This window comes from Muscardinus avellanarius (genome assembly GCF_963383645.1).
Source record: "Muscardinus avellanarius genome assembly, chromosome: 15".
Taxonomy (NCBI): domain Eukaryota; kingdom Metazoa; phylum Chordata; class Mammalia; order Rodentia; family Gliridae; genus Muscardinus; species Muscardinus avellanarius.
This window is the reverse complement of record NC_137801.1, coordinates 63,469,181-63,496,177: the sequence shown is the minus strand read 5'-3', so window position 1 is coordinate 63,496,177 and position 26,997 is coordinate 63,469,181. Positions and strand designations below refer to the sequence as shown.

The window sequence follows — 26,997 nt, the reverse complement described above, 5'->3', positions numbered from 1 at the left end:
CCATATTTTTCCAAATAGATTAAAATGGCGAGTCTCAAAAAAGCAAATTTCTCACCTCAGACCTAGTCTAACAAGTCTAGGCTGTAAATACTAAGGATGACCTCTGACAGGCTGGTCTACCTGCCCAGATGGTAGCTGAAGAATGTGAGCCTCAGGAAGAAAAGTTCTCATTCAGGCTCTGTGCTTTCCAATTTTGGTAATGACCATAATAAAACAGAAGTCCAGGCAAATTTATGAACTATATTAAGGTTTTTTTCTGTAATAATCAAGTAATTAAATGTTCCATTCATAAATTTCTTTATGAGGCTACTATGAAAAATGTCACTTTTATTATCACTTTTTTAAAGTATCCATTTTGTGTTTAAGATACTTTATAATAAAAACTACTTTAAAAGTACTGTAGTATTCTCTTCTGTATATTGACACTACTATGATATTGGTGAACAAAGTAAAATAATTTCTAATCATACTGAACCATCTGCTTTATAAAAAATTCTTTCTAGTTCCAATAGTGCCTACTACTTTACATTTTCTCTAAATGTTAATTTTTATTATATTCATCAAAGTTTACTGGGCAATAGGGAGTAACTATAAAAACATAACTTTCAAGTAATTGATAAAACCCAGAAAAGGAAAGTGTTATTGTTTGAAAGCTCTAGGGATCATGAAATATATTTCTCATGACAAGTATTACTTTTAGGAGTTGTCACTAAAAACCCTAGAATCTTTCTCTAATACACTCTAGAACACTAATATAACTTTCTGGGATGAGGAAATTTAGCAACCCCCAAACCCCACAAAACATTCTCTTTCCTATGAAGTGACCCTCAAAAAAAGTGAAAATTCTATAGGTAGAAATGCTATTATATAAAGTAGGAGGATAGTAACTAATATCAGATGAGGTCATAGCCCAAAATGAGAAAGATCCAAGTAGAATCTGGTTTAGCCACCCCCTTACAGACTCCATGTGTAGAAGGGGGATAAGAGCAGAACCTGTAGACACATGAAGCTGTTCTGAGACTCTATGAGACAACACATAAGATGTTCTTAGTCTAAGGGCTTGGTAGGTGGTGAATAATTAATGTCAGCCCCTGACTCATTCATCATTAGTTCAAGAGACATTCAGAATGCTCATTATATGCCAAGCCCTGTGTCAGGTGTCAGTGACATTCTTCATTGCTAGTATCTCTTTTTTCATAATTTTTCTTATAATGTGAGAATTAAATAGTGCAAGAGTGCATCTGCAGTTAATGAGGGTCATAACTCAACAGTTTTGAAAAATGGAAAACAGATTCTATGCAAGATGTGTGGTTGGAGTAATTAGCTGAAATCTAACCTTTGATGGAAAAAGAAAACTTTAATCTTGAGGAAAATAAACTGGACAACTGAGATGAGATGAAGACAGCTGCAAATGAACAAAGCCAGAGTGATGATTTCTGAAACGATCTTTCTTTCCTGAACATGCTGGTACATGTCAGTGACTTACTAAGTTCATTGTTTATTAAAGTATAGTTAATGCTGGACATCAGGGAAGGAGGAACAGAAAAACGGGGACATAAATGCCAAAGGTGTTCTTCAGGTTTAATCTAGAAAAATGACTACTAGTCATCTGAGATTTTGTTTTGATAACTACTAGCCAGGCATGGTGGCGCACGCTTGTAATCCCAGCATTTGGGAGTCTGAGACAGGAGGATCATGGTTCATGGTCAGCCTCAGCTACTTAGTGAGGCCCTTTGCAACTCAGTGAGACCCTGTTTCAAAATAAAGATTTAAAAAAATGGGGCTAGGGTTGTACCTCAGAGATAGAATGTCCCTGGGTTCCAAACCCAGTACCACACACACAAAAAAATTACCTATATTTTTTTAAAAAGTAAAACTTACTAAAATATGTACAAGAATAATGAGCTGAAATTTCATATACTTTTATCAAGATTCTTCAAGTGTTAACATTCTGTATGGATGTTTATTATTTTCTAAAGAGACTTGAGATACGAAAGCTCTTTCTGCTTCCTTTTAAATATGCTTGCTTCAGGTACCAACCAGTTCTTATCTTTTCCCAATTTGCCCATAAAAGCTGAAGTAGGATTATAGAAAAATTAAATGTGGCATTAATTGTTTGCTACTAGAGGCTCCTTCAAAAACTGCTTTAGAAACCCTCAAATAAATGTCAGATTTCAACAAGTAAAGAAATGGAAAGAAGGGAGTTATCATTTAAATTCAAGTACAGTTTATGCATTAAATTTGGATAAAATCTCACTGTATGAAATACAAAACAATTTCTAATAATTTTTGGACTGAAAATGAATTTTTGAGTTAATGCTAGTACTAAGTTACACACACACACACACACACACACACACACACACACACACACACAGTAAACCCTGATTCATGGATTCTGACAGTTCCAGAAATCAACCCTTTGGAAAGCAGTTTTTCTATTGGCTATAACCAAGAATGCCTATTTTCCTTAAGTCGAAAAAATCATCAATGTGCTGAAATTGCTTTGTACTCACCCTTATAAAGCTAATAGTCAAAGTGTCCATTGGATCTTTTTACATAAACCTAAGACTGAAATGTGTTAGCATTTTCTGCCATTAACAATTCATATTACTTTCCCAAGAAATAATGAAACCCTGACAAACATATTAATCAGAGTCCATTGCAGTCAGATTTCTGAAACACGAGCTGCTCAGCATTGTAAGACACTTACCTGTAGTCAATCGATCACTCAAGTCAACTAGGACATGGAGCACCTTTCACAAATGCGTAAGGAACGTCTCTGTGCCTTGAACCTGTTCTCATCTGGCAGTTTAAGCATTAGGTAACTAGCAATATGATATGTAAGGGGCTCAGGTAAAAGGATCAGAGGAGCCGAGCCTGAATTCAAACTACATCATTTACTGGTTGTGTGACTTAGGGCAAGTCCTTTGAACCAAGTCTCTCTTTGTCTGAAAAGTAAAGACAACCAACACTAGCTACCTCACATGGAGTTGTTCTAAGGATTAATTAATGTATATACAAATTTGTAGCCTATTAGCTTTTTACAGATATTACCTATTTTTACAGATAAAAAATCAATTTCACTTTAAGATATCCAACAATATCCTATGTGCCACTAAAAGCAATTGGCAATTAATTTCAAATGGCTATATTTTTCATTCAGTGATACATACAATCCTGGCTGAATATTTCCCTTATGTTTTATGTATTTATATCATTTCTAATATTTTTTAAAATATATTCTATTTTTAAAAATCACCTATATCAAAATAAGGCAAATGTCTTTTCATATAACCCAGTAAATGGCATGCACAGCACTTTGAAGGTGTATCAGCTTTGAAATACTTATTAGGGGCAATACTAAATTCCTCTCAGGCATTTTTCTAAATAATGACTGAAATTTCTTAATTAAAGTTCACTGGTAAAAGATTTATATCAGCTGGGTATGGTGGCACACCCTTATAATCCCAATACTAAGGAAATTGAGACAGGAGGGTTCAATCCCTAGTAACACACACACACACACGATTCATGTCAAACTTTTTCACAAAATTTTCTATAACTCGGCAGATGTCAAAATACTTTCTGCTGTGTGTGTGTGGAGAGGGGGTATACTGGGGACTGAACTCAGTGGCATTGTACCTCTGAGCTAAAACAGGATCTCCGTAAATTGTGGAGGGCCTCATGAGGTTGTTGAGACTAGCAACAAATCTGAAATCCTCCTGTCTCAGACTCCCAAATACAGCAACTACAGACAGACATGTGCCACCTCTCCCAACTCAAAATACCTTCTGCTTTTAACACTGATGGTATTTATTAATAATAATCTTTGAGTTTTAAAGATAAAGCTATATACTCATAACCACACCAGGTTTTTGTGAGCTGTTTTATTTTAAAATGTACATTTTCTAGCTGGGCGTGGTGGCGCACACTTTTAATCCCAGCATTCAGGAGGCTGAGACGAGAGAATTGCGGTTCGCGGACAGTTTCAGCTATTTGGTGAGGCCCTACGCAACTTAGTGAGACCATGGTTCAAAATAAAGAATAAAAAATAGGGCAGGAGGTGTAGCTCAGAGGTCAAATGCTCTTGGGTTCCATCACCAGACCCGAAAATAAAAATAAAAATGTACATTTTCTAAAATGTTATTCTGATTTTCATAATACAGGTGCATGAATAACAAAAAATTAAGGTAAGAGTGTATTCAAAAATTATAAAACATAATGTAATATATATTTTTTCCATTTTGACAAACACAGTAAATGAAAAGTTTGATCCTTTCTACTATTTGAACGAAGTTTGAATAGGAATAGATTTAACAGGTCCTACTGCTACCTATTTCGCTCATACTGTCCATCAACAAAAACCCACTGCATACCTACTGTGCAACAAGCACTGCTCTAGGATCCTGAGGCACGAGCAGCAGTGAACAAGTGCTCTTTGCTTTCATGGGCTGAGATGGGTAAACAAGTGAATTTTTATTATTTCAGCCAGGAAGCAAAACAAAGCAAAGTGTACAGGAGTGAAGAGCATAGAGATGTGGAGTCGAGTTTCAGGCAGAGGTCAGAGAAGGTGCTTCTGAGGAGGTGTGTCACATGCACATCTGAAAGGAGAACGCTCCAGCCAGAAGAAACAGCAAATGTTTTTATATCACTAAGACTCAGAGCTCAGGGGTGGAAACAAAGACTGATATAGCTCAAGGGGAATAAGAAAGGAGGAAATGGAGTCAAAACAGAGCTTGTCAGCCACAGTAGTCTGCTATGGGAAGCACTGGAAGGTTTACATAAGAGGAGGTAGATCATATGCATATCTGAAGGGAGAAAAGAACTTATGAAAATGGATTAAGATGTTACTAACAATGATTATTTAATTACAGATAATGTTACTGATAGCCCTTTAGTTGCTCATTTCCTTCCTTCCTTCCTTCCTTCCTCCTTTCCCTTCCCTTTCCTTCCCTTCTCTTCCTTTTTCTCTTCTTGGTTCTCAGGATTGAAAACCAGAGGCATTCTACCTTCAAGCTACACCCCCAACCCTATTTTAATTTGAAAACAAGTCTCACTAAGTTGCTGAGCACCTTGCTAAATTACTGATGCTGGCTTTGAATACGTAATCCTCCTGTTTCAGTCTCCCAAATACTGGGATTATAGGCAAGTGCCACCACGCCCAGCTTCCATTTTCTGTTGAATGTAAAGAATAGAGGTTTGTTTAGTTCATGGTCCTGAAGGATGAAAAATCTAAGATTGGGGCAGGGATGAAATCTGTCTTCCTTTTCTTATAATGCCACTAATGCCACATGGGGGCCCAACCCTGAGGATCTTAACTAATCCTAATTACTCCCCAAAGACCCATTTCTAACACATGAATTCTGGGGGACATACCTAAACTATGGCCAGCTTCACAAGACTGATTTTGGGCATCTCTACTACCTGACAACTAGAGTCTCCTTACAAAGATCGATTTATTTTTGCTTTAATAGTATCATCTAGATTTACATTAAATACACACGATCTTTTTCTTATTAGTAGCTTCTAATAATGATGATCCTGTAGTTTAAAATGAATATCTGCACATGCGATCAATTAAGACAATAGTTTATTAGCTTAAAAAACTTTTAAGCAGGGCGTCGTGGCGCACACTTGTAATCCCCGCGCTTGGGAGGCAGAGACAGGAGAATCGCACAGGTTTGAAGTCAGCCGCGCTGGCTTATGAGACCCTCTTTCCAAATAAAAATAAAAATAAAAATAAAAATAAAAATAAAAATAAAAATAAAAATAAAAAATAGGTCTGGGAGTGTAGCCCGGAGGTCTGTAGAAGGGCTCCCAGGAAACCCAGTACCACACACACAAAAAATCTTTTAAAAAATTAAAGGAGAAAATAGTGAAAATTACATCATAGTTATGAATCTAGATCAACAACTAACAAGAAATAATGAGCAGATTTACTATCAAATATATTTTTGAAAAAATGAAACTATGCTTGTAACAAAACTGTTCTTTCTCACTACATATGCCATGTTGATGAGATAAGAGAGTACTTTTAGTTGATAATTGATATACCTCCTTTCATCCTACCTCTTAGAAAACATTGTAATTTAAGAAAACATTATAAACTAAGAAAAGTATAGCACTAGCTTCTGAAAAGCATCAAGAACATTTTCATTTGCAAAAGATGTGACTGCCTAAGATTTTGTAAATCTGGGGCAATAGATTCAAGTTTCACTTTACATTCTTACACTAAGTTAGTGGAACACAGTTTCAATCTATTTTTTGTGTGCATAATATGTTTAGTGTGTAATTTGCCAAGTAAAAACAGGAATAATGCAGTGCATAAATTCCTATTACTCACCAAAGTAAGTAAATGAGTCAGACAGCCATCACTGGGTTAAGCTGGACATTACGTATCTAATGTTCTAATTCAGACAAGTGCCTCAAACTAATCAAATTCATTAAATCAAGTGAGTTTTTTTGCCACACAGAAGTGTATAGCACAAAAGAAATTAATTAAGTGGGCAAGATAATGACAACACCTAGCTAGTGGTTTGTACTTATTTTTTCTAGCAAAATTTAATTCTGTTAGATTAAAAAGTACAAGTCAGAGAAAATGTTAACAATACCTGTAGTCTGAAAAAGGTAAAATTTAATGATTATATATCCTTTTTTAAACATCAGTCATATATTAGTAGAGCTGTGGAAGTCTATATTTTTACTACAATATGTGTTTACATATGTAATCAGTATTTTTCTGTTTTACTAATGGAATTGAAGGGCTGAAAATGAAGTATACCCATAAATGTACAGTTATTGTTTACATATTTTCTCTACAGTAACAAAACTTTGATCTTAAATGACAATACAATTATATATCATATAAATCAAGACTAGGATTATTTACATAGTATAGGAAATCTGAGATCACCTAGATATAAAATCAGAAACAGACTTGTACACATTCAGGGGATTAAAAATAAGATTAGGAAGCAAAAAATAAAAATAGAAATCAACCTATAATTTCACTTGAGAAAATAATTATTTTCACTTGAGAATACCTCTTACTTGTTTTGAAAAATCATTTTTAAGGATAAAAAAAAGCAATAAATGTGTCACAACTCATGATTTTATCCCCTTCTCAAGTGTGTCACCCACCATGGAAATGAGTTTATCATAACTATACTTTTGGAATATGTATTTTTCTATGTTTCTAAATATAATTTGTTGATGATTTGGCGGGCTTACTTTATAATCTGTAAAACTTCAATATTTTTCTTCTGTAGCAAAGGAAAAGGCTGGCATACAAATATGTGAAAACTTGCTTTTAAGCAGACTAAAATATTTTTCATCATTATCATATAGTAAGCTACTTTTCTTACATAAAATAGAATATGGCTAATAAAATATTCTCAAGATTGTTAAGAGAGTAAATTGAACATAACATTGGCTTACTTTAGCAATGACATAAAATAGATCCACTAGGTATGTTATTTGCCTTACTAATGATAATGTGACAAGGGTATGTACATATACATTATACTTCTGAAAATAGTGCTTCTGTTATTTTGTTGGCCTGGAAAACTCATTATTTGTTCAAATTACTTTATATTGAGTTTTTTGATGTTGTTCTTCCTTTTAAGCACAAAATATTGTTTTGTCATTTGGTTAAAAGACAACCACCAGCTGGGCGTGGTGAGGCAAGCCTGTAATCCCAGCATTTGGGAGGCTGAGACAAAAGGATAGCTGTTGGAGGGCAGCCTCAGCTACCACTTAGTGAGGCCCTTTGCAACTCAGGGAGACCTTCTTTCAAAATAAAAAATAAAAAATAGGGCTGGGGGTCTTGCTCAGAGGTAGAATGTCCCTGGGTTCCATCCCTAGTACCATGAAGAAAAAAAAAAAAAAAAGGACAACAACCATTAATATTTTAGAATGCCACAACTAATCGTGGAAGAGTCAGGTAAAATCATGGAGAAATTCTGGATTAAAAGAGAGAGACTTAGTTGTGATTTCAGGAGCTTTGGGTTTTAGTCAACTAAATCTTTTGTAGTCTTCATTTCCTAGTTTTTGAAACAGAAGGCAGAATAAGTGAGCGTATCTCACACTCTCTAAAAGTCTCTCTGAATGAGAAACAAGATGCAAAGCAGCTGAATAGATGAAAGAGACACCATCTCTGTATTTGACACACTAAGGTACAGATATAAAAAATTTTATTAGCATTTGTAGGCTACTGGCCTTGGAACAATTTCTTTTGACTACTCCCTGCTCTGAAGATTGATGACATAGAGATGGTAATTTTGATGTCATTATTCTTATAAAGTCTCTTTGCTTTATTTTTATTTTTTTCAAAAACAGGCATTTTGGATTCTGTTTCTGGAAAAGATGTAGGTACCATAGTGGACCAATACTCTTGTTTAACAACTAGAAAAAACCTGACACACTGTAAATTTTACTTATATGAATTGTGGGAGCAATAAAAATTTTAGATTACATAAAATTCTACAGATGAAAATTTTCTTCTCATGTTAATCTTAATTTCCATGTTAATTTCTTTCCATGATAATCACCGCTTGTTTTCTTCCCTAAAGGCAGTTGTGAACTCTTGGTGTGTGTTCAGGATAAGATTTGAGCCAAGCATTGGAACTCTATTTGAAGAAAGAAACTAGGAGAATTTTCCATGCTCTCAAGGGGTTGTCATGACCGTTTGTAAACTAAAGAAGCCCCAAGCACAAAATGACTTTTTCCTAAGAAGCATCTGTTGAGTACCTGGGAGATGTGAGAAGCTTAAGGTCTGGGCCTGAAACTGCAAATGGCAGTGTGAATTCTCCCATTCATGTAGTGTTTTGAAAACAAATCCAACTATATGGTAGAGATTAACAGTAACAAACACATAAGTAGTCTCTCCTCAAAAAACTGTGCCAGATGTTAAAATGCACGCATGAACAGGCAATGGAGTAAGCTTGCAATATCCAAATGGAAGCTTCAGAGCTAAGAAAACAGCCTCGGGACTCAAACAAAAGCCTAGCAAAGCCACACTGAAGGAACAATGACAAATTAAAGGGAGATTTAGTTTTACTAAAATTATGACCTATTTTCTACCTAAATCTCTGACTACAAAGAGGAGACAAAAAGATCTTCTTACTAATATAGGCTAACATTTGGAGTCCCTACAATTATTTTGAAAAAAATTTTAGATTATAATTTAAAAATTACTAGACATAAAAACAATGAAATCAACAATCAAGAATAAAAAAAAAATCTACCTGGTGCAGGACTATAATACCAGTACTTGGGAGGCTGAGATAGGAGGACTGAAGGTTTGAACAACTTAGTGAGAACCTCAGCCCCTCAGTAAGTTCTTTCTTATAAATAAAAAATAAAATAGGGCTGGCGATATAACTCAGAGGTATAACACCCCTGGGTTCAATCCCCACTATCTCCCCAGTCCCACACATAAAACAACAACAAAAGAAGCAGATCTAGAAATGCTGATTAGTAATTAAGAACTTTAAAATAATTATAACTAATATGTTAAGAATGTTAAAAATTGAAAAAAATTAAGGAAAACCAATGAACAGCTGGATAATTTCACAAAAAATTAGAATCTAAATAAAAAAGAAACCAGTTGGATACCATAGAGCTAGAAAATGCCATGTCTAAAATTAAGAATTCTTTGAATGTGTTAAAAGCAGATTAGCCAAAGAGAAGATGGAATAAGTAAACTCTAAGTAGCAAATATCAAATCTAAAGCAAATCATTCTAAGAAGAAGAAGAAAAGGAAGAAGAGGAAGAAAACAATACATAAAAGATAGTAAAAAAGTATCATATATATTTAGTTGGATTATAAAAAAAGACAGAACAAATAGAATGGGACAGAAGCAATATCTGATGATATATTAGCCATCAAATCTCCCCAAACTAATGAAAAACATTAATATGGAAAAAAGCTCAGTGAATTCCAAATATCATGAATACAAAAAAATATATGTAAGGCACATGCTTGTTAAATTGTTGAAAATTAAAAGCAAAAATAGAAGTCACTGGTCATAGTGGCACAAGCTTGTAATCCTAGTACTTGGGAGACTGAGAGAGGAGGATCGCAGGTTTAAGGCCCGCCTCAGGTACTTAGTGAGGCACTCTGCAACTAAGGAAGACCCTATTTCAAAATAAAGAATAGGACTTCCGGGAAGATGGCAACTGAGAAAAGCGGGGCTTAAGAGCCCCGCTAACAACCAATCTCCATTACCACAAAATCAGCGCCTTTCATAGCCAGAAAACACCATCACCAGAGAAACAAAAAAATCACCAGGCTCCAGAGAGAAAGCGGACTGAAAACAGAGCTCAGAGCCACAGAGGAGATACACCGGCCTCATGCCCGAGGACGCGGCAGCAGCGCCCTACTGCCAGCGGCAGCAGCGAATTCACCGGACGGCTACAGCAAGCCGAGGTGAGCCGCTGCGGAACTGCCAGGTGGGATTTCTCGCCGCAGGTAAAATCTAAAGCTCCCAGTGGCTGAGCTCAGCACACGCTGCAGGGATTCAGAGTGGAAATCAAAACCAAGAAGAAATACGCCAGCCTCACAGCCGAGGGCGTAGCAGCGGCGCCATATTGCCACCGGCGGCAGCAGTAGAGAATTCACCGAATCCAGTACAGCTACATCTGCGTACTCAAGAACAGTGAGTCAAATTGCGGGCCACAGAGGAGAAATCCCAGTACTGTACTCCCTGGGACTTGACCCAGTGGGGGAGTGGCGGTGGCAGAGATATCACACCATAGGAGAACGTGTAACCTGGCACCCCCCACAGTCTAAAGCAGCCTCTATCGACTCTCTGGGTCGGAGACTCTGTGATACAACCCAGTAAAGGAGTAGTGGGGTCTGAGATACTACTGACTCGAGATCCAGAACACCTTAAGTGAAGTCATAGTGACCCAAGGGAAGAACCCAGAGAAGGCACAAACTTCCAAAATCATGGGAAAGAGGAATAATACTGGAGCAATGAATGCCCACAATCCCACAACATCAGAACCCGATAAAACAGAAAATCAGAGATTTCTAGAAGATCAAATCAGGAAAATAACTGTAGAAATAATAGAGGTGCTTCGAAAAGAACTCAGAGAGAGCCAAAAAGAGATAAAGGATGCAATTAATGAAGTAAAGGCCTCAATTCAAAGCACAAACAACCGATTAGACCACATGGAGAATAGAATCTCGCTCTTAGAAGATGATCATTCCAAAAATCAACGCATAGTTTCTAATCTAGGAAAAAATATCCGACAGCAGGAATCTGATATTGAAGAAATATGGGCCCATTTTAAGAGAGCTAACCTAAGAATAATTGGAATAGAGGAGGGAAAAGAAAGTGAAACCAAAGGGATCAACAATCTCTTCAAGGAAGTAATAGCAGAAAATTTTCCAAAAATAGAGCAAGAGGTTGATACACAGGTCCAGGAAACTTATAGAACTCCCTTTAGACAGGATCGGAGAAGAGGATCCCCATGCCACATAATTGTCAAAATGACCAATGTGGAAGCCAAGCAGAGAATCTTAAAGGCAAAAAAAACAAAGGGCCAAGTGACATTCAGAGGAAAACCAATTAGAATCACTCCAGACTTCCCAAACCAAGACATGAGAGCCAGAAGGGCTTGGAGTAACATATTCCCAATTCTGAAAGAAAACAACTTCCAGCCAAAAATTTCCTACCCAGCAAAACGTTCTATCAAATTAGATGGAGAAATAAGAAGCTTCCATGACAAACAGAAACTGAAGGAATTTATGTCTTCAAAACCAGGGCTAGAGAAAATACTCAAAGAGATTAACTACAAAGAAGAAATAGGTAACACACACCAGAACCAGAGAAACAAGATTTTCCATCCAACAGACAACTAAGATTGGTTATCTGTGGAGATTCATTATTTACGTTAGTCTTTTACCTATCTCTAAATGGTATTGTTTGCCTTTATTGTTGTTAATTTTTAGGATTTCTAGTTGGAATATTAATATACCTTCAGATATAGCATTTGGAAATATTTTATCCCATTCTATTAGTAACTTTTAACTCTGTTTACATTGTCTTTGGATATACAAATTTTTTTTTTTAGGGAGTTTGTATACTCTTCTGTTGCCTGTGCCATTGAAATCATATCCAAGAAATCACTGCCAATTTCAATGTTGTGAGGTTTTATGACCCAGATTTTCTCCTAAAAGTTTATAGTCTTAAGATTTATATTTAGGTCTTTTATCTATTTTGAGTTAATATTTGTGTATGGGATTAGGTAAGGGTCCAACTTTATTCTTTTCCATGTAATTATTATGTTTCAACAATATTTAGTTAAAAGATTATTATTTCCACCACCAAATGTTCATGGAAACCTTGTCAAAAATAACTTGACAATGTAGGGAAGAATTTAGCTCTAGGCTTTTATTTAACTCCAATGGTTTATATATATCTGCCTTTAGAATAGTACTACACTGTTTCAATTATTGTAGCTTTATATGGTTTGAAATCAGAAAATATATATCTTCTAGCTTTGTTCTTTTTCAAGATCGTTTTGGGTATCTAGAATCCATATTCCATATTAGGATAGATTTTTTTCTGAAAAATAAATATATAAATATATGATAGTTTCACCTAAAAAATAGAAAAAAAATATTATCTGGTAAGAAAGAAAGTAAAAAGAAATATTAAAATGTTATCTTTAAGTCATCAAAAGCTTGGTATCAGACAAATGAAACTTTTATGTGAGATTATAAAAAAAAATTAATGTGACCAATCAGAGGGTATGGAATAGGGGAGGATGGAGCCTCTTTAAAAAGCAGGAGGTACATAAACATATTATCAAAGTTAATCACCAAACAAGCTTGGGATCGAGGGAGGGGGAGGGAATGGGATGGGGACTGGATGAGGGCTAATTGGATGATGTGTGCTTGTATATCCTCTCAAGTCTTATATTCCAATGTGATGCATGATTACAATGCACCAATAAAAATAAATTTAAAAAATAAAGAATAATAAATGGTTCTGGGGTTGTAGCTCGGAGGTAGAATGACCCTGGGTTCAATCCTTAGCACTACCCCCAAAAACTGGAGTATTAAAAGTAGCCAAAGAAATAATATTTTAAGTTCAAGGAGCAACAATGAGAGACAAATAACTTTCAACTGAAATTATGGATGTAAGAGTCAATGGAATGATATTTTCAACATGATAAAAGGAAACAAAATGTGCTAAACTAGAATTCCATACCCAAATGAAAAAAGCCTTCAAGAAACAATCATAAGAACATTTTAGACACACATAAACTAAAAGAACTATGTCCCATCAGAGTTTCACTCCAAAAAGTTCTTAATACTAAAAGAAAATGATTCCAGATGAAAGGATAAAAACCCACGGAGAAATGAGGGGAACACAAAAGGAAAAACATGTGTGTAAGTATAAAAGAATTCTGTTGCCTAAAATTATAATACCAATGTCTTTTGAGTTAGTGTGGAGATGTGAAAACAGAAATATGGCAGGAGAGGAAAGAACAAAGTTAAAATGACATATGACATAAGGTTCCTATACTGGGAAGAATTAAAGTACCCTAGTGAGGTAAAATGTAGTGAGTCATAGCTATCTATTGAAATCTGGCATAAATATTGATAACAAAAGAATATATAACTAAATAGTCAACACAGGAGAAAAACTGAATTAAAAATACTTCATAAGTAAAGAAAAGAAAAATAAAAGCCAGGCGTGGTGGCACACACTTATAATCCCAGCATTTGGGAGGCTGAGACAGGAGGATCACAGTTGAAAGACAGCCTCAGCTACTACTGAGGCCCTTTGCAACTCAGTGAGACCCTGTTTCAGAACAAAAAATAAAAAAATAGGACCGGGGGTATGGCTCAGAGGTAGAATGTCCCTGTGTTCTATCTGGAGAACCTCAAAAAAGAGGAGGAGGAGAGGGAGGGGGAGGGGGAAGGAGGAGGAGGAGGAAGAGGGAACACAGAATATATGGGACAAATAGAAAATAAACAAAAAATCAAAATTAAAATATATCAGAAATTGTATTAAGTGAATTGGACTAAGTATTCCATCTAAAAAAGACTAAAATCAAAACTAATGCACCAACTATATGCTATTTTAAGATATGCATTTTTTTTTTTTTGGTGGTACTAGGGGTGGAATCAAGAGGCTTTCTACCTCCGGGCTATACTCCCAGACCCCTTTTTTAAAATATTTTATTTGGAAACAGGGTCTCACTAAGTTGCCGAGAGCCTCACTAAGTAGCCGAGGCTGGCTTTGAACCCATGGGATCCTCCTGTCTCAGCCTCCCAAGCGCAGGGATTACAAGCGTGCGCCACCAAGCCTGGCAAAGATATGCATTTTAAATACAAGGAAACAAATTAAAAGTTAAAGAATGAGAAAAGTATTAAAAACCTGAACAATGAAATCTGAGGTAGTTATATTATAGCAGACAAAACAGGAGATCCACTTCCAATAGTGACAGAGAATGTCGTATCAGGCCACACACCCTCAATTATACCCTAAAAAAATATGCAAAAACAAAACAAAAAAACAACAGGAATTGGAAGACACTATTCAGCTACAAAGCGCAGTAGAAACTGGAGAGTCAATATATAGAAGAGAGAAATATCTCTGAGTTAACTTTCCATTTTTTTGGCCTTTCCTATGAAGATAAACTTCCTTTGGCACATTAAGAAAAATGGGAGGGCCGGGTGTGGTGGCGCCTGCCTGTGATCCCCGCGCTTGGCAGGCAGAGGCAGGAGGATCGCCCCGGCTCTAAGCCAGCCTCGCTGGCTTAAGAGACCCTGTTTCCAAATAAAAACATAAAAAAATAGGTCTAGTAGTGTATCCCTGAGGTAGAAGGGTTTCCAGGAACCCCAGTGCCACAAAAAGAGAAAGAAAGAAAGGAAGAAAGAAAGAAAGAAAGAAAGAAAGAAAGAAAGAAAGAAAGAAAGAGTAGCAGCACACACCTGTATCAGTACACCTGTATCCAACTATTTCTCTGATAGAGGACTAATATCTAGAATATGCAAAGAAATTATGATACAGCTAAAAAAACAAATAACCCAATCCAAAAATGGGCAAGTGAACTAAATAGACACTTCACAAAAGGAGAAATTCAAATGGCCAATAAATGTATGAAAAATGTTCAACATCATTAGCAATCAGAGGCAAATAAAAACTACCCTGAGATTTCACCTAACTCCAACTAGAATGGCAATCATTCAAAATATAAAAAACAAGAAATGCTGGCGAGGATGTGAAGAAGTGGGAACTCTAATACACTGTTGGTGGGATTGCAAATTAGCGCAACCACTTTGGAAAATAGTATGGAGCATCCTCAGACGAATGGGAACAAATCTACCATATGATCCAGCAGTAACACTTTTGGGTATCTACCAAAAAGAATGGAAACCAAACTACGAGGCTAATGTATGCATATCTATGTTCATAGCTGCACAATTCACAACTGCCAAACTATGGAAACAGCCAAGATGTCCATCAACAGATAAATGGATTACAAAACTATGAGATAAGTATACAATGTAATTTTACTCAGCCATAAAGAAGAAGAAAATTATGTCACTTACAGGGAAATGAATTGAACTTGAGAATATTATACTAAGTGAGATTTGTCAGTCACAAAAAGTAAGAAATCAGATACTTTCTCTAAGACGTAGAAACTACAAGGAAAATGGGTCATAGGAGGAACTCTAGATTGCCATGGCCCTGCCTCTCTTGGAGTCTGCGTTGACCCTGCACGCATGATGTGGCACAAACCTCAAGGAGGCAAGCCCTGAGGGAACGTGGTTCCTGGTCAGACTACTCCTTGCTCTTGGATGTTCTTTCATAGCTATTGTTCTTTTGGTAATGATTCTGTTAACTTTTCACACAAATGGCTCCGGTGATGTAAAACGAGGTCCCAGAATCAGGACTGTGGGAGAAACTGATTCCGTGTAAGATAAATTTTCTGGTAATATATGTCTGGGCCCTCAGACTCCCCCTGCCTTGCTCCAAGCTATAATAAAATTGGCTAGAGAAGACAGAGGGGGGAAATGTACCACTATTGGAAAGAGGCATCAAAATGTATTAATGTGCTTGTATTGGAAAACAGCTTTGATAATTTCCACAATGTAAAATCTAGTCAGAGCTCAGGTGCTGTGCAAGTACTTAGGCATGGAGGGGACTGCAGCAATTACAATGCAGAGTTCCTCTCTGTCTTTGCCCTTCATTCTAATCATTAACCTATAGTAAAAGCCTTAGAGTCAACTGAAGCCATTAGCCCTAAAACTACAACAGAGGCAACCGGTGCCTCTGTTTACCTCTCTCCTCTGGGATCCGGCCTGGATATAGGAAAGGTAAACTTTGTGTGTGGCTTCAAAGCACCCTAGTTGATGAGCAACCAATACTGTCCAATACAATGGAGCCGAGGGCCAGGTAGATTCTTGACCCTTGCACTTAGTACGTGCACTGTCCAGAGACAGAGAGGCACCACCTGGCTAAGGAATAAGTATGTCAGAACAAAAAACAGATATAATAAGTGTACAGGTATAAAGTTTTGATGGTTATAAAGAAAGAAAATCTTGGGAGAATAAGAAAGCATTTTGTATGAAGTCAGGTTTATCCTAAGATTGTCCCAAATGGGAAAGAAAGGACCAGAATAAAAACAAGAAGGTTAAAGCAAGTTACAAAAGGTTTGTGGTATGTTTGTTTGCATATGTGATGAAGATGGATTATTAAAAGAGGAGTAGGTTTCTAAGAAGCCTACCGCTTGTGTATTCCCAAGAGGAAAGAGCTCAGCAGGAGTGTACTATGGATAGTAGTGGCCAGAGGAGTACATCTGACAATTAAATCTAGAGACTCCAAAGTCTGCAATGATAAATGCTTAAAACTCTCCATCAGATATATTGGGGAGAAATAATTCTTTAAAACTGGCTTCAAGGTTATTTATCAAAGAACAGTTACAGGAATCAACTCGCCTGTGTCTTCTTGACATGTTGCTTTTTGGGCCATGTCTACAAAAATGTATTGTGAGTGTTGTCTCATAGGCTTGAAGCTTTCAGACTTCAGATGGTGGTGCAAACAGAAGGAACATCTATCAAAGCCCTCTGGACGGCCATAGAGACATACTCACCCATCTGACTCCCTCACCACCCACCTGCATGCCTGTTCCCTAAAGCTGGGGCCCCCAACCTCATCCCCATCCAGCTCAAAGACTCGGCACCCTTATTCCTTTGCTAAGGGGTGTCAGGAAGTTACTAGACAGAGGAGGACATGGACAAAGCCTAAGGAATGGAAGGTTCTGAAAGAGTTAAAGGAGATCCTATGAGAGGTTGAATTCTCCAAAACTCTGGGTGAGACTCCTGTCCTTTCCAGAATTCGCCCTCTAAGGCCACCCACCTGGCCAAGGGGCTGATCTTAATCACAAGACCAATAATGTCACAGATCTTCCTTTTGTCTTATTTACATGTCCTTCACTTAATAACTCACTATTGTTCTTTGATGTTTACACTTTTCTACTGGGAATTTCATTGGAGAAGAGTATAAGAATCTTGGTTTTGGAAAATAAACTTTGTCAATTGCACGAGAAGCAATTGTCTGGGTCAGTCATTTCAGGTTTCTCCCTCCAAGTTCAGGAGAGGAATCTCCACATTTAGCGCCGTGAACAGGGACTTGAAGGAGTTTATTTGATAAGAGGGAGAAATTGCTGCAGAAAAAGCCACTGCAGAAAAGAGCCAAAACCTTGCCCCACCTTCCAAGAACCCTGTCCCAATAGTCCCAGTGCTCTGGCCGAGCTGGTCCATCGCACTAGATGAAGAAGTAGAATCTATAGATGAGCAAATAAGGCAACCTAACTGAGGACGATGGGAGGCTGGAAGAGGGAAATTCCCTAATGTACATGATGTACATTCACAAACACATCAAAGCTAATCACTAAGCCAAACATGAGAAGAAAGTAAGGAGGCTGGGAATGGGGAGAGAATTAGGGAAGCACTAAAGGAGTGGTGTATGTATAACTCTACCATCTTGTACCCCATTAAGATGTATGACTACAATGAACCAATAAAAAAAATCAAAAAATAAATGAAAAAGAAAAATGGAAAAAGAAAAAAACAGAAGGCAAAAATGAGAAAAATCAAGGGAAGAAATAAAACAAGCCTAGAATCAAAGTGGGCATTTTAACATTAACTCTCATAGTAACTAACAAAACAACTATAGGAAAAAAAAAAACCAGCAAGGATATAAAAAACATCCAAAAACTATAACCAAGCTGAATAAACTAACATTTATAGAATCTTACTTCTAGCTATTGCAAAATGCACATTTAAATGTCCCTAGTATGTTCAGCAAAAATGGTCATATTCTAAACCTAAACAAATCTCAATAAATTTTCAAAGACTTAAATTCAAGAGTATGTTATATCATCAAATAGAATTAAATTACAAATCAATAATAATAATTCAATGCTAGAGCAAACCCCAACCATTTTAAAATATCAAGCAATAATAATTCAATATTAGAACAATCCCCAAACATTTTAAAATATCAGATAATAAGGCAAAAGTATTTTAGGAACGAAGAGGTGCACATTCATAGGGACAGAAAATTTTTACAATATTTTAGAACTGATATGTAGTCAGGCTTCTAACTGTAACTGTAAATTACTAGGAAATACAGAAAAACATAATGAATGATGATCATCTTGTAATACAATAAGAAAAACCCAGACTATAGAATATTCTAACTTTCTTCAACAAATATATTTCAGGGAATAATTAAGAACTTATTAAATAATTTAAAAGACAGCAATTTTTGTTATACATAGACCTTAAATGGTTACTGATTCAAAGAACAAATGTATAAGATATATATATATATATATATATATATAATCTTATATATACATCATATATATACATTGTGTGTGTCTATGTGTGTATCACTATAAGGTCAATAATGGTACTATACTATGTTTTTGGATAGTCAATTGTTTTATAAATACATGCTGAAATATCCATGGATAAAATGGGATGAGAAGATATAATCTTAGAGATTTCCTTCAAAATAATACAAAGGTAAGGATAGAAAGCAATTGGGCAGTAAGAGATGAAATAATAGCCAAATTCAATTTTGAACTTATTCTACGTTCTCTCCACTTGTATATATGTATAAAATTCTCTATTACAAAAGTTTTTTAATGAAAACCATATTACCATAGTGCCATGAATTATAGCATAAGCTATGAAAAAGTTTTGTTTCCAAAATAAAATATAACTATATATAAATATGTGTTATACAAACACATTTCGATACTTTTGTTAGTACTTTTCATTTGTTTATTTTTTTAAATATTTGTTAAATAAATAGTAAAAACGAATTACTTACTTCAAGGTAGTGTGTTTGTGTGTGTACATGTTTATGTAATTTCCCTGATTACTAATGACACAGCATCTTTCCATATGTTAATTCATCATTTGGATTTCTTTTTGAGGAAAAAGCTGTGTCTGTCACTAAGCAACAAGCAATAGCAATTTGAAATAATCTTTCACATGTTCTGATTATATGCTAATATCAGGAATATGAGTTGTTAATATTTTTACCATTCTGGTTTGTTTTCACTCTTAATAGAATGTACTGATGAATTTTTAATAATCTTAATTTAAATGTAGTCAAATAATTAAACGTTTTCAATTTTAATTACTGCTCTTTATATCATTTCAGAAAATAATCTCTACTCTGGAATCATGAAACAATTCCCTTTTATTTATCTTTAAAGCTTTACTCTTATGTTTGTTTCTGGGTTCTACTGTTTCAGTCTTGTTCCTTTAAGGCCACACCACATTGTTTTAATTACTATAAGATAAAAGAAAAAAATTGCCACTTATTTTTCATTATTTAAGATCATCATGCTATTTTGGAGCCTTGTACATATCCTCATAAATATGAGAATCACATTATAAATTTCTACATAAAAGATACTGTTATTTTGAATGGATATGCTTAAAAATCAATTTGAGGAAAATGGCATTTTAACATTATTTGATCTTTGAACCAGGAACATTTTCATCTTTACAATTACTATGTCTTTCTGAAAATTGTTTTCTCAATAAAGTTTTATAGTTTTCTCCATAAAGATTTCCACACATCATATTTATTCAAAAGAATTTGATCCTTTTTGACATTGTAAGAAATATTATGTTTTAAAAATTTTATTTTCTTACTGGTTGGCATTGCAATATAGAAATACAATTGATTTTATATACTGGTTTTTGTATCTAAAAGTCTTGCTAAGTACTTTTTAATATTTATAATTCATTGGTAGGCTAATTTCTATTTCTATGTATACAGTAATAGCCTTTTGAATGCTTTAAGTCTTCAACTTTATTGGCAAAGTTAATCGTAACATTTTATTTGCAGGATGTTTTTTCTACTGAAATTGAACACTCACTTTTTTTTTCTTTTTTTGGTGGTACTGGGGTTCCTGGAAACCCTTCTACCTCCGGACTACACTCCCAGACCTATTTTATACTTTTATTTGGAAACACGGTCTATTAAGCCAGTGAGGCTGGCTTCGAACCAGTGCAATCCTCCTGTTTCCGCCTCCCAAGCGCAGGGATTACAAGCCTGCACCACCACACCCGGTGAACACTCACTTTTCAAATGATAAGGTGTAAACCTTTTGATTTCTCTTTCCAATCTCAGAAGGTTATTTAGCCATCTTATTTAATCACAATCATTAAAAAAGCAACAACTTCAGGGAGGCCAACAGGTTCAGCAATGTGTATTCAAAATTACCTAAGAAAGAGGGTTGTCTGATATTAAAGCCTCTTAGGTTGGAATCACTACTCCTTTCTTTGATAGTTTGATTCAATTGATGTACACTCACTCATTAAAGTTTCAGGATAACAATAATAAGAGTCTTGTATCAAGATACTTACTGCCTGGAGGATGAGACGTTCTGGTAAAGAAACAAAGCACAGTCTCAACAGATGAGTTCTACTCTGTGCTTAATATAGAGAAGAAGATGCTATAGAAGCACAGAGGAGAAGTACTCTCACTTTTCTGATTGAGTTTTATGTTTTGGCAAAAATGGTGAAGTAGTAGAAGTTAGCAGAGGGAGGAGACATGAGGCCCTGATTTAACTCGAGGAGAGGAGAGGAGAGGAGAGGAGAAGAGAGGAGAGGAGAGGAGAGGAGAGGAGAGGAGAGGAGAGGAGAGGAGAGGCAACATCCCAAATGGATTTACATACCACACCTAAAAGTCTCAAGACAGTATATGTTGTGACAGCATCAGAAGCTTTTAAATTATCTAATTTGCATTTCAGAAAGTTGAAAATGAAAAAAATTTCCAAGTACTTAACATGATTTATAATGTTAATTATTTCTAATTACCTAAAAGAAACATAATCCTACCTATTAACAAAATGAAAATCTATAATCAATGGAAGTTCAAAAACTGAAAGTTAAAGGCTTGAGATAAGAAGCTGCTCAGTTTGCCTGAGTAAGAGAGCTCACATACCTATAACAAGATGCCCCATAGGGACATTCGGGCCGATCATCAGTCTCGTCTTGCTCAGTGACTTGTACATCTCCATAATCACTATCACCAGGGTGGCTGAAGTGTTGAAAGTGGACAGGATTCTTCCTACAAAGGTGATAAATGTACTGTCAAAAATAATTAATAGGATAGTCTAGATTTTTAGTGGATATAGCAGAAACCAAGCAATACATATCTGATTCCCAAACATGAACCAACTTGCTAACTGACAACATAAACATAGATAGCACTGGCATACTACTTTGATGACATAAAAACGATGATATCTAATCAGTTCAGGACCGTCATGAAAACATAATAAACTTCTGGTGTCATGTGATAAGTCATAAGTACTAGAGGATGATCTGCAAATATTACTTGACATAGCATACATACGTGTATATAAATTTATATAACAAATATCATAAGCATATGTAGCATTTAAAGATTTCTAATAAAGTGAACACATCTGTGCACCCTCTGCTAATATAAACACAGAACATTACCAACATTCTAAAAAGTTCCCATTTGCCCTGCTCCATCATCAAACCCATCTTACTATACAAAGCCAATGATCTTGTCTTCTAAAAGTACTGAGTTTATATATACTAGAGATCCTCTGTCAGAAGAGTAAGTAGCAAAGATTTTCTTCCATTCTTAAGTTCTCTTTTTCCCACTATTGTTTCCTTCACTGTGCAGAAGCTTTTTCGCTCCACACCCTCCTATTTATTCATTCTCTGTATTATTCCCTGACCTATAGGAATCCTAGAAAGTTGCTTACAAGCCTATAAGCTAGAGCATTCCCCCTATGTTCTCTCCAAGCAGTTGTAATGTTTCCAGCTTTATTTCTAGGTATTTGATCCATTTTGACTTGACTTTTGTCCAGGTTGAGAGACAGGAATCTATTTTCAATCGTTTATATATGATATCCAGTATTTCCAGAAAATTTAGAAAAATAGGCTGTCTTTCCTCTAACATAATCTTTTGGAACCTCTGTCAAAAATCAGATGGCTATAGCTGTGTAGCTTTGTCTCTGTAGCTTCTATTCTATTTGGTCTACATGTCTATTTTTATGCCAGAACTACAGTTTTTATTACTATAGCTCTGCAGTAAAATTTGAAGTCAGGGATTGTGATGCCTTCTACGTTACTCTTTGCTCATAATTGCTTTGGCTTTTCTGGATCTTTTGTTCTTCCATAAAAATCTTAGGACTATGTTTTCTAATTCTAAGAAGAATATTATTGGTGTTCTGATGGAGATTGCAACAAATATGTATATCACTTTTGGTAATGTAGCCATTTTAACAATAATTCTGCTTATATATAAACATAGGGGGGTTTTCCATTTTCTGATGTCTTTTTTTCCCAGCATTTCATAATTTTCCTTATTTTTTCATCTCTTTGGTTATATTTACTCCTAAGTTGTTGTTTGTTTTTGGAAGGTAGAGTGAATGAAATTTTTTCCTGGTTCTTTCTAAGAGGACCCTTTACTGGTATGCAAAAAAGTTTTTTTTTTTCATCTTTTTTTTGTGTGTGTGGTACTGGGGTTCCTGGAAGCCCTTCTACCCCCGGGCTACACTCCCAGACCTATTTAATATTTTTGGAACAGGGTCTCTTATGCCAGCGCAGCTGGCTTCGAACCTGCGCGATCCTCCTGTCTCCGCCTCCCAAGCGTGGGGATTACAAGCATGCGCCACCACGCCCGGCGCAAAAAGTTTTTTTAATGTTCACCTGTTAATCAGTCTAGAAGTCTCATGGTTAACCTTTTCTAATCTTATAAGTATAGGGTCATATCATCTGCAAACAGGGACAATTTTACTTCCTTTCCTATTTGGATCATTTTTATTTCCTTCTCTTGTTTAGTTGCTCTGGCTGAAGTTTCCAATATATTCAAAAGGAGTGGTGAGAGTTGGCATCCTAGTCTTGTTCTTGACTTTAGAGGAAATGATTTCAGTTTTCCTCCATTCTTATGTTGATAGCATTGTTTTTGTCATATATAGCCCTTATGATGTTGAAGTAAGTTCTTTTCTACCCCTAGTATCTTCAAGGTTTTCATCAAGTATGTCTGCTGCATTTTATTGAAGGCTTTTTCTATATCTATTGAGATGATCATGTGATTTTTGCCTTTAATTTTATTTATGTGCTGTATTACATTTATCGATTTGCATATGTTGAGCCATCCTTTTATCCCTGGAACAAAACCAACTTGGTTATAATGTATAACCTTTATAATGTATTGTTGGATTCTGTTAATATTTTATTAAGTATTTTTGCATCTGTGTTTGTCAAGGATACTGGTCTGTAGTTTTCTTTCCTTGAAGTGCCCTTACCTACTTTTGGTTAACAGGCTAATATTGACTTTGTATGGTAAGTGTTCCCTCTAATTTTCTTTCTTTCTTTCCTTCTTTCTTTCTTTTCTTTCTATTTTCTTTTAATTTTTTGGCGCATGTGTGTGTGTGTGTGTGTGTGTGTGTGTGTGTGTGTGTGTGTGTTTTGGCATCCTACCTCTGAGGTATACAGCCAGCCCTATTTTATTTTTATTCTGAAACAGGGTCTCACTAAGTTGCTAGGGGCCTCACTAAGTTGCTGAAGCTGGCTTCAAAACTGCAATCATCCTGTCTTAGCCTCCCAAGCACTGGGATTACAGGCATGAGCCACCATGGCCAGCTCTTCCCTTTCTATGAAATAATTTGGGTTCATCAACATTAGTTCTTTAAAGGTCTGATAAAATTCAACTGTAAATCCATCTAATCCTGAGTTTTTCTTTTTTTTAAAGGCTTTTTATTACTACTTCAATCTCATTGTTTGAAAATATTTTCTACTATTCCACAGTTTATCTTTTTATTCTATTGATTATATCCTTTGATGCATAGAGGTTTTCTATTTCGATGTAGTCTTATTTATCTACTTTTATTTTTATTGTCTATGCTTTAGTACCAATTCAAGAAATCTTTCTTAAATTCAATGGCAAACTTTCCCTCTTAAGAGCTTTATATTTTTATATCTGATGCTCAGATCTTTGATCCAACCTAAGTTAATTTTTTAATTTGGTATAAGATAAACAATAAAGGGTATCTAGTTTTTCCTAGTATTGTTTGTTTAAAAAAATCCTTTTCCCATTGAACCGTCTTGACGTGGTTGTTGCAAATCATTTGATTGTATATTAGAGTATATTTCTGGATTCTCAACTGTATTCTACTAGCATGAATTTCCCAATTTATGCCAGTAATATGCTATTTTGCTATTACTATAACTTTGTAATAAATTTTGACATCAGCAAGTGTGAGACCCCTAACTTTGTTCTTTTCAAGACTGTTTTGGCTATTCAGGATCTACTAAGAATATATATTAATTTTAGGATTTTTCTACTTCTGAAAATATATATATATATACACACAACTAGGATTGAATTAAACTGACATCTTCACTGTTATTGTTATCTATGACTGCTTCCTTGTGTACTACAACAAGGTTATTTAGCTATAACAGAGACCATATGACCAGAGAAGTAAAAAATATTTACTGTCAGGCCCTTTAAACAGTTTGGTAACCCCTAATATTCAGCACTGTGTTTTCATATTTTTCTATTGACTAATAAGCTTTAAAACATTCTTAAATGCTTTATAGCCATTTGGGTATCCTTTTTTGAAAGATAAGATTTTGAGGGGGGTGTAGGTATGTGTGTGTGTGTTTACTGAATTGTCAATCATTTTCTTATCTACTGCTAGTTATTTATTTTGGATACGATTCCTTTGATATATGTGTAACAAATAGATAATATATTTCCTGGCTTGCCTTTACACCCTTCTAATTGTATTTCAATTTAATTAAAATAGTAATTTAAGGAGGGATTCAAAATGGCAACTGTGGGATGCAGCACATCTCAGCTGTAACAAATAAAATTCAACTACTGAGAAGGCAGCGTCTTGACAAAAAAACAAACTAACAAAAGCAGCAGAAGATATTTATGAACAAAAACACAAATGGAAACCATGGCGGAAGAAAATACAATACTCTGAACACAAGATCCACTGCAAAGAGCCTGAGTGCAGGACTGACCTGGCGTGGCGGCCGGTGCCATAATGTGCCGCTATCCCAAAGCACGGCTGCCGGCTCTGGTGCTGCAGCCCCCAAAAATCCCGACAAGTATTCAAGAACTTGAAGTGCAGAAAGCAGCAGCAAAGTTCCAACATCTAAAGCGACCAGCACCACACTTCAGGGACACAGAAAAAGATGCAAAAGCCTGTGCACACACCAGAGGCAGGCACCTGCAGCTGTGCACTATGCCCTCCAGAGACCTGGCCCACAGGACAGCAAAGTAAATGCACTGCATTACTTGGCAGACAACTGCCCAAAGCAGCTGTAGGGATCCCAGTGGGCTAAGGCCTGGTGGCCTATCCCAGAGGTAGTACAGTTAGAACCTCCAGAAACACAGGAAAGGACCATAGTGCTCAAGGCATGGTACCTGCACAGGGCACAGGTAGCTCTAAGATTACAGTGGACACCCTCCACCAGTGCAGGTAAGGAAGCACAGACTCAGGGCAGGAAGGTGCAGAGCTCAGGCCCAGAAAGCACAGAGCTAAGGACCAAAAAGGTGAAATCTCAAGGTTGTTTTGATTTGCATCTCTCTGATTGCCAATGATATTGAGCATTGAGCATTTTTTCATGCATTTATTGGGGATTTGAATTTCTTTTTTCATGACATGTCTATTTAGTTCACTTACCCATTTTTTGATTGAATTATTTTTTTTAGTGTTGAGTTTCTTGAGTTCTCTGTATATTCTAGGTATTAGTCCTCTATCAGAGCAGTAAGTGGCAAAAATCTTCTCCCATTCTGTTGGCTCTCAATTGAGGCTCTTGACAGTTTCCTTTGCTGTACAGAAGCTCTTTAGTTTCATGCAATCCCACATATTGACTCACCCTTTAATTTGTTGTGCCTTTGGGGTCTTGTTGAGAAAGTTTTTACCTGTGCTTATGTGTTGCAGTGTTAGACCTATCCCCTCTTCGAGGAGCCTCAAGGTCTCTGGTCTAATTTCCAAGTCTTTGACCATCTTGATTTGACACTTGTGCAGAGTGAGAAAGTGGGATTAATTTACAATTTTCTGCATATGGTTAACCAGTTTTGCCAATACCATTTGTTGAACAGGCTATCTTTTTTCCAGTGTGTGTTTTTGGCCCCTTTGTCAAAAATCAATTGGCTGAAAGTGTGTGGATTTGTTTCTGGGTCTTCTATTCTGCTCCACTGGTCTATGTATCTGTTTTGTGCCAGTACCATGCTGTTTTTATTACAATGGCTTTGTAGTATAGTTTAAAGTCAGGTATTGTGATTCCTCCTGCATGGCTTTTGTTTCTGAAAACTACTTTGACTATTCTGGTTTTTTTTGTTGTTCCAAATGAATTTAAGGACTGATTTTTTATATCTGTGAGGAATGATCTTGGTAATTTATGGGCATTGTGTTGAATCTGTAGAT

General features: G+C 35.9%; 1 protein-coding gene across 1 annotated transcript in view; it reads right to left on the bottom strand.

Annotated features, from left to right (window-relative positions):
- The window catches only part of APLF (aprataxin and PNKP like factor), a gene marked incomplete at both ends in the record, with an annotated part of 86,795 nt that overhangs the window by 8,567 nt on the left and 51,231 nt on the right, over positions 1-26,997 (bottom strand). Inside the window, one exon of the mRNA XM_080711941.1 lies at positions 21,510-21,635. Within this exon, the coding sequence (XP_080568067.1) occupies positions 21,510-21,635 (126 nt within the window). The remainder of the gene's footprint in view (positions 1-21,509; positions 21,636-26,997) is intronic.